General features: G+C 45.5%; 1 protein-coding gene across 8 annotated transcripts in view; it reads left to right on the top strand.

Annotated features, from left to right (window-relative positions):
• Positions 1–395: 395 nt before the first annotated feature.
• Positions 396–19,747, top strand: part of LOC115115796 (dachshund homolog 2-like) — a 324,950-nt gene continuing 305,598 nt past the window's right edge. For all 8 annotated transcript variants that reach the window (XM_065004911.1, XM_065004909.1, XM_065004908.1 and 5 more), the window contains exon 1: positions 396–1,004. In XM_065004911.1, coding sequence (XP_064860983.1) covers positions 532–1,004 — 473 coding nt within the window. In that variant the 5' untranslated portion in view covers positions 396–531. The remainder of the gene's footprint in view (positions 1,005–19,747) is intronic.

Here is a 19,747-nt window from a genome sequence, read left to right as displayed (position 1 = left end):
AAAACCTAAAAACCGAATCATATTTTATTAGGCTATATGCCTGATGCAATGGGTCTACATGTATTATAATACAATAGCAATGTAATAACATTACAATAACAAACGTCACATGTTTTAATATTTGTACCAATAAGAATAAAACATTTTAATTCAGGTCTTAATGGTTTCAAATGAACGCTAACAGTCTGTAAAAAGGTTATTATCCAGTAGCGGAGTAGCTGTCAACAGATACTCGCCCCTCTAACTAGGAGCCCTGCCATTCATGCTTAAAGGGCCAATATGATGCTCGCGCGTAAACTGCTACGCTCCTCGTTGGTGGTGGGAGCTGCCAATCCAGTTCTCTGTGGGCTGGCTAATTGAAACGGAATCGGATGGTTCTCATTCTAGCCACCGCACTTGTGAGATAGGTAGTTGCCCGTTGCCGATTATCCGAGGTGAGCGACAGTGCATGTGAAACATCAAGAGAAACAAATAGTGATCGAGAAGAGAAAACAAACGCAAAGGGTGAGACAGGAAGACACTTGAGAAACTATGGCCGTGTCAGCAACTCCGCCGGTGCTTTCCCAAACCTCTACTCTGGAGTCTGGCAGCTTATTTCGCCCCGATCCGCTGTATACAAGCCCAGCCGAGTCCCCGAGACTGACAAGCAGCATGATCAACTCTTTCATCAGCGGAGGAGGCGGTGGAAATGGAAACGGCACAAGCGGCAATAACGAGTGCAAAATGGTTGAGGTGCACGGGGTCAGGGTAGCCTCGTTCAACGTGGACGGTCAAGAACTTATTTGCCTGCCGCAGGTCTTCGACCTCTTCCTGAAACATCTGGTCGGGGGTCTGCACACCGTCTACACCAAGCTGAAGCGGCTGGATATATGCCCCGTCGTGTGCACGGTGGAACAGGTCCGAGTTCTGCGGGGGCTTGGGGCTATTCAGCCCGGGGTGAATCGCTGCAAACTCATCACCCGCAAGGACTTCGAGGCGCTGTACAACGACTGCACCAATGCCAGGTTAGTTGCCTGTTTCCTTCTTACCATGTTTCATATGCAGCCCCACTGCGATGCCCCAAAAGCAGAGCAGAGACGGGGCAATGAACTAAAAGTTTTCAACTAACTTTTTTTTTATAGATGCACCAACTGAGGTTAATCAAAATGTGTAGCAAAACGCTGCATTAGGCTACACTGTGTCTTTCAGTTACCATTGCTGAAATAAATAATACAAGCACGAGCAAAATGATGCTAGGCTACTATATTATGAATTAACATTAAAGCATTGTGGACAGTTAATTCAATCATTGACGTCTGTACCCTTCACTCTCTCTGTCTCTCTTGAACACACACGCACTAGTTCTATCTGAATAGAGGCTACAATGGTTCAATTTTATAGACAGCAATGTATGAGGGAAGTAGTTGAGTTATTCATAACTTATAAGCAATCACCTTTAAGCATTCCCCCCTATAGCTGCAGCTCATTGTTTCGTCGTGTATCAAAGCTCTAGATCGTTTCCCCACATACTTACAATATGTTGGCATTGAGAAAAATTACTTTGAATTAAATAGCAACTTTTCTCACTTTGACGTTCATCATATTGACCTTTAATGTGATGCAACATACTTTTCCTATAAAGCCTAATTAATATTCAGATCACAACACTATAATACACATGACAACAGTAAGCTTACTGCTTGATTGTTCATTTCGAATATTTATTAGGACTTTCACTAAGAAGAATTGTGTTCTTTTTGGTTTGTTAATAAAGCACGTCTCACGATTAACCATTATGCCATTCCGGCGTCATTCAGGAGCAATAGAGCAGGTTGTGGTATATGAAGTTTAAGTTTCTTCATTTAAGTTCCTCAAGTCTACCTGAGTGTAATTTGATATAAATCCCATAAATCTATATCATTGTAATGAGCAGGCAAACATGTAAGTCCACCTCTCTTTTGCTAAATGACTAAATTAAACAGACCGCTGTGTCTCTGTATAGAATCCATTCGATTCTACCAGTGAGAAAATATAATTAAAAGTAAGGATGAGAGAAGTTTTAGATGTGGATTTCACTTAATGAGGCTACATTTGTGGACATTTGGTTGCATTTTCTGTCACTGAGTAATTCCGTGCCAGTTAAAGCAGGACAAACCACGTAAAAAAAAATATATATATATATATATATATATATATATATTTTTTTTTACTAATGCCACTGAGCACAGACTTCAATTCAACGTCTATTCCACGTTGGTTCAACATAATTTCATTAAAATGACTTGGAAACAACATTGATTCAACCAGTGTGTGCCCAGTGGGACCTCTCCTCTCCCTTTCCCCTCGAGTTGATCTTCAACCCGTGCACGGTGCTGGCTGTGCGCTGCAGATGTTGCTTGTGTGTTTAATAAATCAATGAGACAGTTCTGAATGAATCACCTCGGATGGATTCTCTGCTCGGTTTGATGTCCAGGTGTTATTCTTAGCTTGTTATCATGACAGATGCATTAGTGTTCCCATACAATGTCAGATGAGGAAAATAACTCTAAACAGACCAGTGCCCTCTTTTCCCAAGAGCTTTAGCATTCCGAACCTCAACGTTTTTTCCCCTCATTGTCTCGTTGTACGTAATTGCAACTTTTATTCTCCAGCAGCTCCCCCGGCTACTTCGACAATAAGCCATTCTGATTATTCTCCACAAAAGAGGAGGCTGGTAATTCAATACAAAGACAGGATTTTCACATGTGAAAATAAACGTAACAAAAAGTTACCTTGAATAGATGCTGGACCCACGAATGCGCATTCAGGGTTGCTGTTATATCATGTAGATTAAGACAAGACATGGATGATGATTATAAATTCCCATTTAATCAATAGAGATGTGATGATGATGATTGTAATAATAGTTGTGAAACCAAAAGAGAAATCTATTTGTAGAAAAGTGTTCATGTTGTGTGTCCCGCTGTCACAACACACACACACTGAAGTTATTCACTCTGAAAATCACAGCATATAACACCTTTTAACACATTTTTTATTTCTGACCACATTATTTAATTTTGTCTGAATTAATTATGCGTCAACAAAAAATGAAGTACTTTATGCTAAACTTTTTGTCTTTATTTCGCAATTTGCCAACATCAAACATTTTTTATATGGCATCTTGACCATCTATTTGAAACCAAATACCTTTCCATCTCTGACGCATCGGATCATGCATGTGTTGTTAAACTGAGTCTGATATATTTTGATGGGATTGGTGTATTGATTACAGATAAAGTGGACACTTGTGCCGTAGGAGTAAGCGTAAGGCTGTATTTTGACCGCTATTTTTATTTGATTTATTTATTACAAGACATTTCAAATGTTTCAGTATTCAGTCTTCCACTTTATACAGCGTTCAAGTGAACTACATCAATATTTGCAAAAAAGTATAAATATTTTAAACCGTCTGTCTTACCTGATATAACATTCAATTAAACATCCGGCTGTCAGAAAGGGGATCAAGATTATTGTATCTCTCGGTGGTGAGTTTGGTGTGAAAATGACAAGGGAGCGCATGGAGAGGATACAACGATGCATTAAATATGTCCTCAACACGAGCTAGACTACTCTTGTGACACACACGCACGCACGCACGCACGCACGCACGCACACACACACACACACACACACACACACACACACACACACACACACACTCACACACACACGCACACACACACACACACACTTTCAATTGGAGATAATCTGCTTTGGGGTTATGCTTGGAGAGGAATATAGATTATATTTTACACAGCGATCACTGAGAGAGAGGGTGAAACAGAAGCATGGTGGGAGAGAGAGGGAGGCAGGAATATGTTAGTATTTCATGTCCAGATGGTCAGTTTGGGCAAGATTCGGTCATTAACCTTTCAGCCTCTCCTCCCTGATTTTACAATCCCTGGATCTATTATTACGTTTGACTTTGATCTGTTGCACTTGTCAAATGTACCCTAGGAGAGAGAGATTCTATATGTGTATTAGAAGTGAACTGGTTACTATAATACATCATTCACTGCAATGTTGAAGGTTATAGTGTAGGCTATGTGCTGCTCACTTCACAAAGATTGCAGCCACTGATGCGTAATGAAATTGCCTGAGTAATACAGTATGGGTGGCAAGAGAATTGAATTTGCACCTTGGCCTCCGTGCTTTACTGCTCACCTGCCTGCGCGCGCCCATCTGAGCGCTGTTTTTATAGTCATATTTAAACATCATCCACCATCCCACCACCAGATGGTTGTAACTAATGAGTGAAAACAGGCCTATCCCCCCCTTTTATTTGGCGAAGTGACGGGAGAGAATGAAAGCGAGGGAAAGAAAACGTGTGGATATCTCTTCATGGACGCAGTGCATATCTCTCAGTAGACGCAGGAAGCCTGTAAACTGGAATAGTGGATAGAGTCATCAAGAAATCAAAACATCTCGACAAAACCTTTAGCACTGACAAGGACAATTTGAAAACGGTAAAATGTCCAAATCAGCAAACATAGGCGGCACTTAGGGCTCCTTTTATGATATCTCAGCTCGCGATTGATCTCCATGTTTTTATTGCATTCATTATTTATTAAAAATAATTTGCAAGCTAAACATAACGCTAACCTAGTTTGCACTTGGGGACTGCACTTAGGAAATGTAATGGAAATGACATTAGAGATGAACATCTGTGCTGTTTTTCCACTCTCCTCGTGTTTCTTCCCTCAAAGGTGTATTGGATTAACCATTTAACCATTCACCAAATGCAGATGACCACGAGAGACAAAAAAACTGCTGCTGACTGAAGAGACCGGAGAGGTCTTGGAGATAGCTTGTTGAGGAGATCAGTGAGGCCTTTAAACATTAGTCTTCTAAACGAGATGTAACAGGTTCCTTGAGGCTCAGTGAGCCATAACCCACATCACTCCTAATCAGACATTTTGGTTAGAAATCAATGAAAATTGAACTTAATCATAATTAATGATAACCTTGTGAGTTTTTAGAAAGTCTAACAGAATAAGCTTCTTCTTTCCTTATTTTAAGTCATTCATCTATAAAGGCTTGCTTTAAATCTCCAGGATGCCCGGATAAAAATTCCAGCTGCACATTTTAACACCATTTAAGGTTTCCTAAAAAAAAATGATCCAGATTTTCTGCTTGATTAAAATCTGTGGGTAAATGTGAGGTTCTGGAAATGTTTTGTTAGATCTATGGTGGATGGGTACATTGGCCAAACCACTGTCATTTCCTTCGCTTGTGTTTGTGTGGTGAATCAGTACATGATCCCTTGTCCTGTGGACTCCACAGAGTGTCCCATATTGAATGTTAATAGAGAATACCCCAGTGATGTCTGGGTGAAATCAGAGACACATGGAATTGATGACTGAAGTACAGTATCTGCTACAGTAACAGGTTCATTTTTTTGTGTGTGTATAGAGGTGGCGTTGGTTGTCAGTGTGTGTTGGCCAGTCTAACTGCTCCATATGGCCAGCTCCCTGCCTGTAGCCTAGCCTTGGGCAGCGATACACCCGGTTGAGCACGCCACCCAAGACACACCCCTGTCTCCTCCAATCTCCTCCAATCAGCAGGGAGCGTGTCACTCTGTCTAGAACCTCCACTGCTCCTTAATGTCAACCATCAATTATACACTGGCTTCTTCTTCAGCTTGATTTTATTACATATCTGCTCCCAATGCCCTTTTCTACTTTAAATAATAAATTAACCCCACTTGATGTGAGGAGTTGCACCAAGCACTGTCAAAGCTCTGGAGAGATCAGCCTCATTAAATAGTGAAGGAGTGCTTTTTGTTTTTCTGTTTAGATGGCATTTAAGCATGGCCCTCTGTGCATGGCCCTCTGTGCATGGCTCTCTCCTGCTCATGCATGCATGTGTCTCTGTGTGTTCATGGTTGTTTTTCTGTTTAGATGGCATTTAAGCATGGCCCTCTGTGCATGGCTCTCTCCTGCTCATGCATGCATGTGTTTCTGTGTGTTCATGGTTGTTTTTCGCGTGTTTCATGGTTGTCGTTCCATGTCATGATACCCACCATCTCAGATGGTTCTGAAATCGTTTATGTAGTTAGAAACAGGTCAAATTGCCATTCCTGAAACGTTATTTTGTTGAAATGTAATTTGATCTGAAAGAAAATAAGCTAATTGATTGTACCCAAATTGGCCATTTTAATTTATAGGATTCAGATAATAATCAATAAATATAGTAACCAACATCCGATTTGGACCAAACGTCTTCCTACCAATGAGTAAGACATGAGGAATCCCGCCAAAAATGTCAAACGCCGCCCATAGATCCCCCACACCCCATGCCATTCCAACCCCCACCTACCAGTATACAGTATCAGTTCTCTATGTTTGACAAGTAGTATAAAGCTGTGGCTTGGAGTATTGCTTCTCCATACTATGTCATATATTCCTAGTGAATCTGTTGATAGTTTTTCCCTCTGTTTAGAGAAATGAGTCATTGAAGTATCTTGCATTATTTACCATAAAGTGGTATGAAAGTACCAGATTCTGACCACTAGATGCTAATGTTCCTGCTATACCTCCACACTCTTTTTTTCTCCAAATTTGCTGGTCTCTTGTGTATAGTAAATAGATCACAACATTCCCTTTGCAATTTTGGGTAGAAAACCAATAGATTTGGCTCGTGATGATAATACATTGTGTGGTCGTCTTCACAATTGAGACCAGTCCTCCATGAAAGCAATTACATTTGTCCTTCTTTTAAACTTAATCTGTGTCCAAGAAATTGACCCCTTGTGAGTGGATTATTCCCTTCAAAAAAGGTATGGATTAGTTACTGTTAGACCATTCCTGGTGAACAAGCAAACCATTTATCTACAGCAGTTCTATTGGTTTCAATGTTATGGTCTCTAATGGTCTTCAATGGGAAAAGTCCCAACCACATACCATATACACTGAGTGTACCAAACATTAGGAACACCTTTTTTTGCAAATGGTATTGGGTTCTATAAGGGTTGTCACCACATTTTTGTCCCTAGCTAGCCCATTTCTCCATCAAAGTTTTGGGCTTGTAGGAAAAGTCTTCATATTGGAATTGCACCGTAGGGATTGCCCTCTCAGAGAGCTGCCACTTGTTGGACTTTTCAAAGAGAGTTGGGCTGAAGCATTAGCTTGCTAAGAGACAAACTGAATTGCTTTAGTTGTGAGGATGACCACATAGTTTATATTCATAATGAAAGTAAAGGGGGATGGGGGATACCTAGTCAGTTGTACAACTGAATGCCTTCAACTGAAATGTGTCTTCTGCATTTAACTCAACCCCTCTGAATCAGAGAGGTGCGGGGGGCTGCCATAATCGACATCCACGTCTTCGGCGCTTGGGTAACAGTGGGTTAACTGCCTTGCTCAGGGGCAGAGCGACAGATTTGTACCTTGTCAGCTCAGGGATTCGATCCAGCAATGAGCCAAATCTCTAGGTTTTCTACCCAAAGTTGCAAAGGAAATGCTGTGATCTATTTAATAAACAAAAGACACCATTAAAATGGATAAAATAGTGTGGCTTTATGGTAAATAATACAAGCAAATTTCTCTGAACGGGGAAAAATACATCTCCAGATTCACAGTGAATAGCCACAGGTTCATACTACTTGTCAAACATAGAGAACTGAACTGTCTATATCGGTTGTTAGGGTTGGATTGACATGGCGGTCCGTGGGTGGCTTTTGTCCATTTTTTCGGATTCGTTGTGTCTTACTCTTTGGTAGGAAGTCATTTGGTCACAATCGGATGTTGCGCACTATGTTTATTGAATACTATTTGAGTTCTATCAATTCAAATTGCAAATCAATAAGCTTAATTTCTTAGAGATCAAATTATATTTAAACTTTTTTTTCCCTCAGGAATACTAATCGTATCTGTTACTACCTACATCAATGATTTCAGAACAATCTGAGATGGTGGGTGTCTAAATCCTCTTTCTTGTACTTTTTGAGGTGGAACGACCCATGTGTCAGTCAGCTGCACGGTGCAGGCTCTGATGGTGTCAGTCAGCTGCCCGGTGCAGGCTGTGGTGGTGTCAGCCAGCTGCCCGGTGCAGGCTGTGGTGGTGTCAGTCAGCTGCCCGGTACAGGCTGCGATGGTGTCAGTCAGCTGCCCGGTGCAGGCTGTGGTGGTGTCAGCCAGCTGCCCGGTGCAGGCTGCAATGGTGTCAGTCAGCTGCCCGGTACAGGCTGCGATGGTGTCAGTCAGCTGCCCGGTGCAGGCTGTGGTGGTGTCAGCCAGCTGCCCGGTGCAGGCTGTGGTGGTGTCAGCAAGCTGCCTGGTGCAGGCTGCAATGGTGTCAGTCAGCTGCCCGGTACAGGCTGCGATGGTGTCAGTCAGCTGCCCGGTGCAGGCTATGATGGTGTCAGCCAGCTGGCCGGTGCAGACTGCGGTGGTGTCAGCAAGCTGCCTGGTGCAGGCTGCAATGGTGTCAGTCAGCTGCCCGGTACAGGCTGCGATGGTGTCAGTCAGCTGCCCGGTGCAGGCTACGATGGTGTCAGCCAGCTGGCCGGTGCAGACTGTGGTGGTGTCATTCAGCTGCCCGGTGCAGGCTGCGATCGTGTCAGCAAGCTGCATGGTGCAGGCTGTGATGGTGTCAGTCAGCTGCCTGGTGCAGGCTGCGGTGGTGTCAGTCAGCTGCCCGGTGCAGGCTACGATGGTGTCAGCCAGCTGCCCGGTGCAGACTGTGGTGGTGTCAGTCAGCTGCCCGGTGCAGGCTGCGATCGTGTCAGCAAGCTGCCTGGTGCAGGCTGTGAGGGTGTCAGTCAGCTGCCTGGTGCAGGCTGCGGTGGTGTCAGCAAGCTGCCTGGTGCAGGCTACGATGGTGTCAGTCAGCTGCCCGGTGCAGGCTGCGATGGTGTCAGCAAGTTACCTGGTGCAGGCTGTGGTGGTGTCAGTCAGCTGCCCGGTGCAGGCTGCGATGGTGTCAGCTGCCTGGTGCAGGCTGCGGTGGTGTCAGCAAGCTGCCTGGTGCAGGCTGTGTCAGCCGGCCGGTGCCTAATGAACCTACTGTTACAGCAGCACACACACATTAGTCCAGATGAGAGGTAAAATGGATTCACTGTGTAATGGTTTGGCTGCAAGGCTTCCTTGTAGTCCCCCATTTGACTAATGTACAGTAATCGTAATAGTTAAATTATTCAGTTTAAAATATAAATTGTGTCTGTGAAGACATGCTTAAACTTTCTGGCACCCATTTTAATTAGTATATTTTCTTTAGGTAATTAAAGCAATTAAAGAAATATGATCATTATTATTGGGTAATACATGTAATCATTAAATAACTATGATAATTATTATTGGGTAATAAATGTAATCATTAAATAACTATGATCATTATTATTGGGTAGTACATGTAATCATTAAATAACTATGATAATTATTATTGGGTAATAAATGTAATCATTAAATAACTATGATCATTATTATTGGGTAGTACATGTAATCATTAAATAACAATGATAATTATTATTGGGTAATAAATGTAATCATTAAATAACTATGATCATTATTATTGGGTAATAAATGTAATCATTAAAGAAATATGATAATTATTATTGGGTAAATTGAGAAAATAATTTAGTCTGACTTTCCCCCATTTCCTTAAATTACTTTTCTGTGTAAATTCTAACATCCCGACCTTTCCCCATGTGAGATTTATAGCACTTCATTGTAAAAGCAAAGGTTGAAATACTTTGATATTTTTATGACTGGGGTTAGCTTGCCCCTAGACGTGTGTGTGTGTGTGTGTGTGTGTGTGTGTGTGTGTGTGTGTGTGTGTTTATGTGTGTGTGTGTGTGTGTGTGTGTGTGTGTGTGTGTGTGTGTGTGTGTGTGTGTTTATGTGTCGTGTGTGTGTTTATGTGTCGTGTGTCTGAGAGAACACTTCCAGATTTTTATAAAACAACCTGTGGCCATACAATATGTTATGAATGTTGTGGAGTGCCTGTTCCAAGCCACAGCCCTGTAATAACTAGTCCCCTAACTAATCCCATAACTAGTCCCATAACTAGTCCCATACATAACCAATGAATTGGAGGCAAAGCAAAGACCTGTGGTCAATTAGGGATTGGAAATATGCTTCTATGGACTCCGTGGACCTCGTGCACATTTATTTCAGTAAAGTGTCATAATCATAAGCTGTCACTCATAATATTTTTAATAATGTAATAGTTAAATGATTCAGTTCATCATTTTACACAGTAAATAGAGTGTGAATGTGTGGAAGTGAATTGAGCCTGAGCCTTCCGTTTAGGACGGTGGAGAGAAGAGAGCAGAGAGCGTCTGCATGTGTGAGGACTTGATGTGAATTGCATATGATAGATATGTGAGCAATATTTTATTTTTTACCTTTATTTAACCAGGCAATTCAGTTAAGAACAAATTCTTCTATAGAATGACGGCCTACAAAATGTTTATGTTGTGTGCGGCGTACGGAGGGGGGCTGTCGTCTCTCGCTGGGGTAGAAATTACATCCACCGTCTCTTCGTGATGTAGGAGACCAGAGTCACTGGTGTCATCTTCTTCCTGGGCTTAATGACACATCTGCAGCGCGGCTATATTTATTACAGTCATGTAGAGTCAAATGAATTGTCTCCTAACATTCATTTGGGGTTTGCCTCTAGCAGTGCTTTAACGGAGGACACTAGGCTCCAGGAGTATTGTTTAATCACATTAATATCACAGCCCCAGGACAACCCAGATAATTGTACAAACGAACATAGAAATATGTATCTCTAACTTTTATGATTGAATTATGCAAATGACTCATCTCCTGCCCTTCCAAGCACTAATCATCTAATTAGGAGTGATGCATTAAATAGTTGTTTTTGGATGGGGATATGGGAGAAGCAGGGAGCAGAAAATTGAATGTGACATTAAAATCTACACAGTAGTTTGTACCAGAATAGCTGGTGTTTTCCTATCCTCTCTCTCTCTCTCTCTCTCTCTCTCTCTCTCTGTTTCTCCCTCTCTCTGTATCTCTCTCTCCCTCTCTCTGGTCTCCCTCTCTGTCTCTCTCTCTCCCTCTCTCTGTATCTCTCTCTGTCTCTCTCTCTCTCTCTCTCTCTCTCTCTCTCTCTCTCTCTCTCTGTTTCTCCCTCTCTCTGTATCTCTCTCTCTCCCTCTCTCTCTCTCTCTGTATCTCTCTGTATCTCTCTCTGTATCTCTCTCTGTATCTCTCTCTCTCTCTCTCTCTCTCTCTCTCTCTCTGTCTCTCTCTCTCTCTCTCTCTCTCTCTCTCTCTCTCTCTCTGTCCCTCTCTAGTTGTGGGCTCATTAGTGAAGTTTTGTAAGACATTATACAGGCTTGATACTTAAGTCCCTTAATCTTATTTTTTGCAGTTGCAGTTTTGATTAATTGTGTTGCTGCTCAGATGATTTGTTTTGACATGGAGCTGTTGGACGTGGTGGTGTGGGCGCAGACAGACATAGACGTGCAGTGCTCCGCTCTTGGAACTCAATGCAGTTGAAGAAATGTGAATTAGCGTCCCAATTACACAGATGAATATTTTATGATGTGTTTAGCAGTGTGTGCTCTTTTTTCCTTCCGTGCTGACTCTGGATGCGAGGAGGCTACAGTAATAAGGCACCCATGCAGACTGAGGACAGGACAGCCCAGAGCCTAAACTCTCTCTCTGTTCCATATAAAAAACAGACCATCCTAAACAAAAGGCCTGTGCCTCCCTCTGTGATCTGTGTTTGTCTCCTGAATCTCTGACATCTGGAGGCAATAACCAAGGGCTCTACCTCCCGTACTGCAGCTTGTACTGCAGCCCCTAGCCTGTACTGTAGCCCCAAGCCTACTGGAATCTGTACTGTAGCCCTGAGCCTACTGCAGCCTGTACTGTAGCCCGAGTCTACTGCAGCTTGTACTGTATCCCCTAGCCTGTACTGTAGCCCGAGCCTACTGTAATCTGTACTGTAGCCCTGAGCCTACTGCAGCCTGTACTGTAGACCCGAGCCTACTGCAGCTTGTACTGTAGCTCCTAGCCTGTACTGTAGCCCCGAGCCTGTACTGTAGCCCCGAGCCTACTGTAGCTTGTACTGTAGCACCTAGCCTGTACTGTAGCCCCGAGCCTACTGCAGCTTGTACTGTAGCCCCTATCCTGTACTGTAGCCCCGAGCCTACTGTAATCTGTACTGAAGCCCCGCGCCTACTGCAGCCTGTACTGTAGCCCCGAGCCTACTGCAGCTTGTACTGTAGCCCCTATCCTACTGCAGCTTGTACTGTAGCCCCGAGCCTACTGCAGCCTGTACTGTAGCCCCTATCCTACTGTAGCCTGTACTGTAGCCCATATCCTACTGTAGCCTGTACTGTAGCCCCTATCCTACTGCAGCTTGTACTGCATCCCCTAGCCTGTACTGTAGCCCCGAGCCTACTGTAATCTGTAATGTAGCCCCTATCCTACTGCAGCCTGTATTCTACTGCAGCCCTGAGCCTACTGTAATATGTACTATAGCCCCTATCCTACTGCAGCCTGTACTGTACCCCCGAGCCCACTGCAGCCTGTACTGTAGCCCCTATTCTACTGCAACCCCTAGCCTACTGTAGCCCCTAGCCTACTGTAGCCCCTAGCCTACTGCAACCCTTAGCCTACTGCAGCCCCTAGCCTATTGTAGCCCCTATCCTACTGCAGCCTGTACTACAGCCCCTAGCCTGTACTGTAGCCCCTAGCCTACTGCAACCCCTAGCCTACTGCAGCCTGTACTACAGCCCCTATTGTACAGCAGCCCCTATTCTACTGCAACCCCTAGCCTACTGCAGCCTGTACTGTAGCCCCTATTGTACAGCAGCCCCTATTCTACTGCAACCCCTAGCCTACTGTAGCCCCTAGACTACTGTAGCCCCTAGCCTACTGCAACCCTTAGCCTACTGCAGCCCCTAGCCTACTGTAGCCCCTATCATACTGCAGCCTGTACTACAGCCCCTAGCCTGTACTGTAGCCCCTATCCTACTGCAACCCCTAGCCTACTGCAACCCATAGCCTACTGCAGCCCCTAGTCTACTGTAGCCCCTATCCTACTGCAGCCTGTACTACAGCCCCTAGCCTGTACTGTAGCCCCTAGCCTACTGCAACCCCTAGCCTACTGCAACCCCTAGCCTACTGCAGCCCCTAGCCTACTGTAGCCCCGAGCCTACTGCAGCCTGTACTGTAACCCAGAGCCTACTGCAGCCTGTACTGTAGCCCCTATCCTACTGCAGCCTGTACTGTAGCCCAGAGCCTACTGCAGCCTGTACTGTAGCCCCTATCCTACTGCTGCCCCCAGCCAACTGCAGCCCCTAGCTTACTGTAGCCCCTATCCTACTGCTGCCCCCAGCCAACTGCAACCCCTAGCTTACTGTAGCCCCTAGCCTACTGCAACCCCTAGCTTACTGTAGCCCCGAGCCTACTGCAACCCCTAGCTTACTGTAGCCCCTAGCCTACTGCAACCCCTAGCTTACTGTAGCCCCTAGCCTGCTGCAGCCCCTAGCCTACTGCAACCCCTAGTTTACTGTAGCCCCTAGCCTACTGCAACCCCAGCTTACTGTAGCCCCTAGCCTGCTGCAGCCCCTAGTCAACTGCAACCCCTAGCTTACTGTATCCCCAAGCCTACTGCAACCCCAGATAACTGTAGCCCCTAGCCTACTGCAGCCCTTAGCCTACTGCAGACCCTAGTCTACTGTAGCCCCTAGCCTACTGTGGCCCCTAGCCTACTGCAGCCCCTAGCCAACTGCAGCCCCTAGCCAACTGCATCCCCTAGCTTACTGTAGCCCCTAGCCTACTGTGGCCCCTAGCCAACTGCAGCCCCTAGCCAACTGCAGCCCATAGCCAACTGCAGCCCCTAGCTTACTGTAGCCCCTATCCTACTGCTGCCCCCAGCCAACTGCAACCCCTAGCTTACTGTAGCCCCTAGCCTACTGCAACCCCTAGCTTACTGTAGCCCCGAGCCTACTGCAACCCCTAGCTTACTGTAGCCCCTAGCCTACTGCAACCCCTAGCTTACTGTAGCCCCTAGCCTGCTGCAGCCCCTAGCCTACTGCAACCCCTAGTTTACTGTAGCCCCTAGCCTACTGCAACCCCAGCTTACTGTAGCCCCTAGCCTGCTGCAGCCCCTAGTCAACTGCAACCCCTAGCTTACTGTATCCCCAAGCCTACTGCAACCCCAGCTAACTGTAGCCCCTAGCCTACTGCAGCCCTTAGCCTACTGCAGACCCTAGTCTACTGTAGCCCCTAGCCTACTGTGGCCCCTAGCCTACTGCAGCCCCTAGCCAACTGCAGCCCCTAGCCAACTGCATCCCCTAGCTTACTGTAGCCCCTAGCCTACTGTGGCCCCTAGCCAACTGCAGCCCCTAGCCAACTGCAGCCCATAGCATACTGCAGCCCCTAGCTTACTGCAGCCCATAGCCTACTGCAGCTTCTAGCCTATTTCTGGCCTTAGCCTACTGCAGCCCGTAGCTTACTGCAGCCCCTAGCCTACTGCAGCCCATAGCCTACTGCAGCTTCTAGCCTACTGCAGCGCTCAATGTCACTAGTGATGGCCAGGGTCACCTGAAGAGACTACAGCACCCTGGTTTGATTCTTGACTGTATCTCAACCAGTCGTGATTGGGAGTCCCATAAGACGGCGCACAATTAGCCCAGTGTCGTCCGGGTTGTAGGCCGTCATTGTCAATAGGAATTTGTTCTTAACTGACTTGCCTAGGTACTGTCAGTCTGACCCTGATCCCCACCCCTCCTCCCACAGACTCTGTCAGTCTGGCCCTGATCCCCCCCACAGACACTGTCAGTCTGGCCCTGCTCTCCCCCACAGACGCTGTCAGTCTGGCCCTGATCCCCACCCCCTCCCACAGACACTGTCAGTCTGGCTGTGATCCCCACCCCCCTACCACAGACACTGTCAGTCTGGCCCTGATCCCTCCCCTCCCACAGACACTGTCAGTCTGGCCGTGATCCCCACCCCCTCACACAGACACTGTCAGTCTGGCCATGATCCCCCCCACAGACACTGTCAGTCTGGCTGTGATCCACACCCCTCTCCCACAGACACTGTCAGTCTGGCCGTGAGCCTCACCCCCTTCCACAGACACTGTCAGTCTGGCCCTGATCCCCCCCACAGACACTGTCAGTGTGGCCCTGATCCCCTCCTCCCACAGACACTGTCAGTGTGGCCCTGATCCACCCCTCCCACAGACACTGTCAGTCTGGCCGTGATCCCCACCCCCTCACACAGACACTGTCAGTCTGGCCCTGATCCCCCCCCCACAGACACTGTCAGTCTGGCTGTGATCCACACCCCCTCTCCCACAGACACTGTCAGTCTGGCCGTGATCCTCACCCCCTTCCACAGACACTGTCAGTCTGGCCCTGATCCCTCCTCCCACAGACACTGTCAGTCTGGCCCTGATCTCCCCCTCCCACAGACACTGTCAGTCTGGCCATAATCCCCCCCACAGACACTGTCAGTCTGGCCATGATCCCCCCACAGACACTGTCAGTCTGGCTGTGATCCCCACCCCCCTCCCACAGACACTGTCAGTCTGGCCATGGGAACCACAAAGTTTTCAAATAGCAGCGGAATTTAGGTAAGATGACTGAATTGTGATCCTAACTGCCAGGCTCATCCTGTCCCTTTTCATCCTGGTTATTTATAGGTGTTGTGTTGTCAGGATTATGTTGCTCATGATAGCATATGTGATGTGTAATGTTTAAGATGTTGACCTGTGACCTTCAGAGAGGAAGTCATTTCCTGTGCATGTGCACTGTGTGTATGTGTGTGTGTGTGTATGTGTTTATATGCATTGCATACAGTATATGTGCATGTACTTCTAAACATACCAATTAGGAGGAAATGGAGACCTTGATGGACAAACATGGTCCTGAACACTTTTCATTTTCAACCAAATCACACAGGCGTGGAGAAAGCAGTGTCAGGGGCTAGAAGAGGAAGGTAACGAGGGAGGTGAGGCAGGGAGGAGGAGGAGTGAAAGATGTGCTCAGTGTGCCCCTCCTGGTCTGCGTTAAAGCTTAAAGAGGAGCATTGGGTATGTGATGACATCATTGCCAGTTTTCATGTTCTTGTGGGATCCGTAAGGGAATCATCCCCCTTCCACCCAGAGGAGCCTGGCTCCAATTACTCACCGAGAGTGTCCTGTCTGGGACGGCCCGGCTGGATCCAATTACTCACCGAGAGTGTCCTGTCTGGGTCGGCCCGGCTGGATCCAATTACTCACCGAGAGTGTCCTGTCTGGGTCGGCCCGGCTGGATCCAATTACTCACCGAGAGTGTCCTGTCTGGGTCGGCCCGGCTGGATCCAATTACTCACCGAGAGTGTCCTGTCTGGGACGTCCCTGATGGATCCAATTACTCACCGAGAGTGTCCTGTCTGGGTCGGCCCGGCTGGATCCAATTACTCACCGAGAGTGTCCTGTCTGGGACGGCCCGGCTGGATCCAATTACTCACCGAGAGTGTCCTGTCTGGGACGGCCCGGCTGGATCCAATTACTCACCGAGAGTGTCCTGTCTGGGTCGGCCCGGCTGGATCCAATTACTCACCGAGAGTGTCCTGTCTGGGACGGCCCGGCTGGATCCAAGCAGCTTCAACCACAAAAACAACCGCAGCTTTGAATTTGTTAACTTGTGAGGCAGATACCCTTCTCCTAATCATCCAAAAACGTGACTAAAACGTTCCTCTGTTTTCTCTAATGAAGCATTAGTGCCTTGAAGGAGAGATAAGTCTGTTTATTATGCGGCGTAGTCTTTGTGTTCAATGTCCGTTGTTGTCGGTGTCGTGACTGAAATGTGACTGAGGGCTTATAGCTACTGAAGTGATTGCAGGAAAATATCTTATATTTGCTCTGTGAAGGTGAACTTATTGCACCACAACTCCTTCCCACCTCCCACTACCCACCTCCCACTACCCACCTCCCACTCAAACAAGAAACTCACTTCTATTAAACGCCAGACTACCCTATAGCTCCTACAAAAGACATCACTGGGCCTAGTCCAATGTGTTTTTATTCATCCCTATGTTATTTAAAGGAGTGTTTAAGGGTCTATATGGGTGGCTTAAAGGAGGGCTGTGTTTTTTATTCATCTCTATGTTATTTAAAGGAGTGTTTAAGGGTCTATATGGGTGGCTTAAAGGAGGGCTGTGTTTTTTATTCATCTCTATGTTATTTAAAGGATTGTTTAAGGGTCTATATGGGTGGCTTAAAGGAGGGCTGTGTTTTTTATTCATCTCTATGTTATTTAAAGGAGTGTTTAAGGGTCTATATGGGTGGCTTAAAGGAGGGCTGTGTTTTTTATTCATCTCTATGTTATTTAAAGGAGTGTTTAAGGGTCTATATGGGTGGCTTAAAGGAAGGCTGTGTTTTTACTGAGACCATCCGTCTTCCCCAGAACCAACTCACAACATGCTTTCTTTTTGCTCCTCTCTCCCATTACAAGGTAGTGTGTGAGTTTTCATTTGCCTACAGTAAATAGACTGTCAGGGGTGTCGGTGGTATATAAATATATCCGGCGAGGAGGAGACTTTAAAGCAGGAGGCTAGAGGATTGATTTATCTCCTGCCCTGTAATGACAGCAGATTTGGACCTGTTATCCTGATGAGCAGTGAACTTGATGAGTTGATAACGTGGGCCGAAGCCCAGTCTGCTTTTAATTACTTACCAGGAATGTATTGGTGCAGGGTGTTGATTCACACACACACACTCCGTTTCTGTAGAGCGGGACAGGTGACCTTGCCTCTCTCTCTCTTGTCTCTCCTTGACAGAGGCAAGTCTCTCCTCTCAGGATTTAAATGGCTCCAGTCAGATCAGAGTGGAGCTGAGAAGAACCGTCCAAGCTAGCAATGAGGAATCGGCCCAGAAGCGGCCCTCTTCCTGGGGGCCGGAACTGATTGAATCGGCCCGGAATTGGGTGTCGGACTCTGCCCTGAATCAAAATGAATAACTGCCCTGAATCAAAATGAATAACTGCCCTGAATCAAAATGAATAACTGCCCAGAATCAAAATGAATAACTGCCCTGAATCAAAATGAATAACTGCCCAGAATCAAAATGAATAACTGCCCAGAATCAAAATGAATAACTGCCCTGAATCAAAATGAATAACTGCCCTGAATCAAAATGATTAACTGCCCAGAATCAAAATGAATAACTGCCCAGAATCAAAATGAATAACTGCCCAGAATCAACATGAATTACTGCCCAGAATCCAAATGAATAACTGCCCAGAATCAAAATGAATAACTGCCCAGAATCAAAATGAATAACTGCCCAGAATCAAAATGAATAACTGCCCATAATCAAAATGAATAACTGCCCTGAATCAAAATGAATAACTGCCCAGAATCAAAATGAATAACTGCCCTGAATCAAAATGAATAACTGCCCTGAATCAAAATGAATAACTGCCCTGAATCAAAATGAATAACTGCCCTGAATCAAAATGAATAACTGCCCTGAATCAAAATGAATAACTGCCCTGAATCAAAATGAATAACTGCCCAGAATCAAAATGAATAACTGCCCTGAATCAAAATGAATAACTGCCCTGAATCAAAATGAATAACTGCCCAGAATCAAAATGAATAACTGCCCTGAATCAAAATGAATAACTGCCCAGAATCAAAATGAATAACTGCCCTGAATCAAAATGAATAACTGCCCTGAATCAAAATGAATAACTGCCCTGAATCAAAATGAATAACTGCCCAGAATCAAAATGAATAACTGCCCTGAATCAAAATGAATAACTGCCCAGAATCAAAATGAATAACTGCCCAGAATCAAAATTAATAACTGCCCAGAATCAAAATGAATAACTGCCCTGAATCAAAATGAATAACTGCCCAGAATCAAAATGAATAACTGCCCAGAATCAAAATGAATAACTGCCCAGAATCAAAATGAATAACTGCCCAGAATCAAAATTAATAACTGCCCAGAATCAAAATTAATAACTGCCCAGAATCGGCCCAAGTACATGGTTTCCATCTACCAGAATTCCCCCAGAAGCGGCCCGTTGCAAATATTTTAAATATGACTATTATACATTTTATACATACAAAAAAAACATTTTGTGTCGGAGGAAACACCATACACCTGGTGACCGTGTCAGCGTGCATGCGCCTGGCCCGCCACAGGAGTCACAGGAGTCGCTACAGCGTGATGGGACAAGGACATCCCAGCCGCCCAAACACTCCCATAACTTGGACGATGCTGGGCTAATTGTGCGTCCATGTGTCTCCCGGTCGCAGCCGGCACAGGTCTCGTACCAGCATCTGTAGCAATGCAGTGTCTTAGACCGCTGAGCCACTCAGGAGGATCCATGCTTATCCAGTTTTTATGCTTATTAATTGCCTTGCACAAAGTATCAAAATACTACAATACTACACAGGACTATTAAAGAATTTCATTTAAATGTTAATCGTATTTTTGGATCACAGAAACAATGAGAAAGTATGTAAAAATAAATAATGAAAGAAGCCCATGTAATCATCTGCTAGAGAGTAGCCCCAATCGGCTCGAGCCCCAAGTAATACATTTGGGCCAGATAATTCACACCGAAATCTTCCAGAGCTCAATCCCTGCATCCTGATCATAAGTAATACTGCTTCCTGGTTTAGACTCTGCTGCATTCTGCTTCCTGGTTTAGACTGCTGCATTCAGCTTCCTTGGTTTCGACTGCTGCATTCTGCTTCCTGGTTTATTTAGAATGAGTCTGACTCTGCTGCATTCCGCTTCCTGG

Source organism: Oncorhynchus nerka, linkage group LG19 (genome assembly GCF_034236695.1).
Source record: "Oncorhynchus nerka isolate Pitt River linkage group LG19, Oner_Uvic_2.0, whole genome shotgun sequence".
In the NCBI taxonomy this organism is placed as follows: domain Eukaryota; kingdom Metazoa; phylum Chordata; class Actinopteri; order Salmoniformes; family Salmonidae; genus Oncorhynchus; species Oncorhynchus nerka.
Note: the sequence above shows the minus strand (reverse complement) of the source record. Positions and strands in the feature narration are given on the sequence as shown.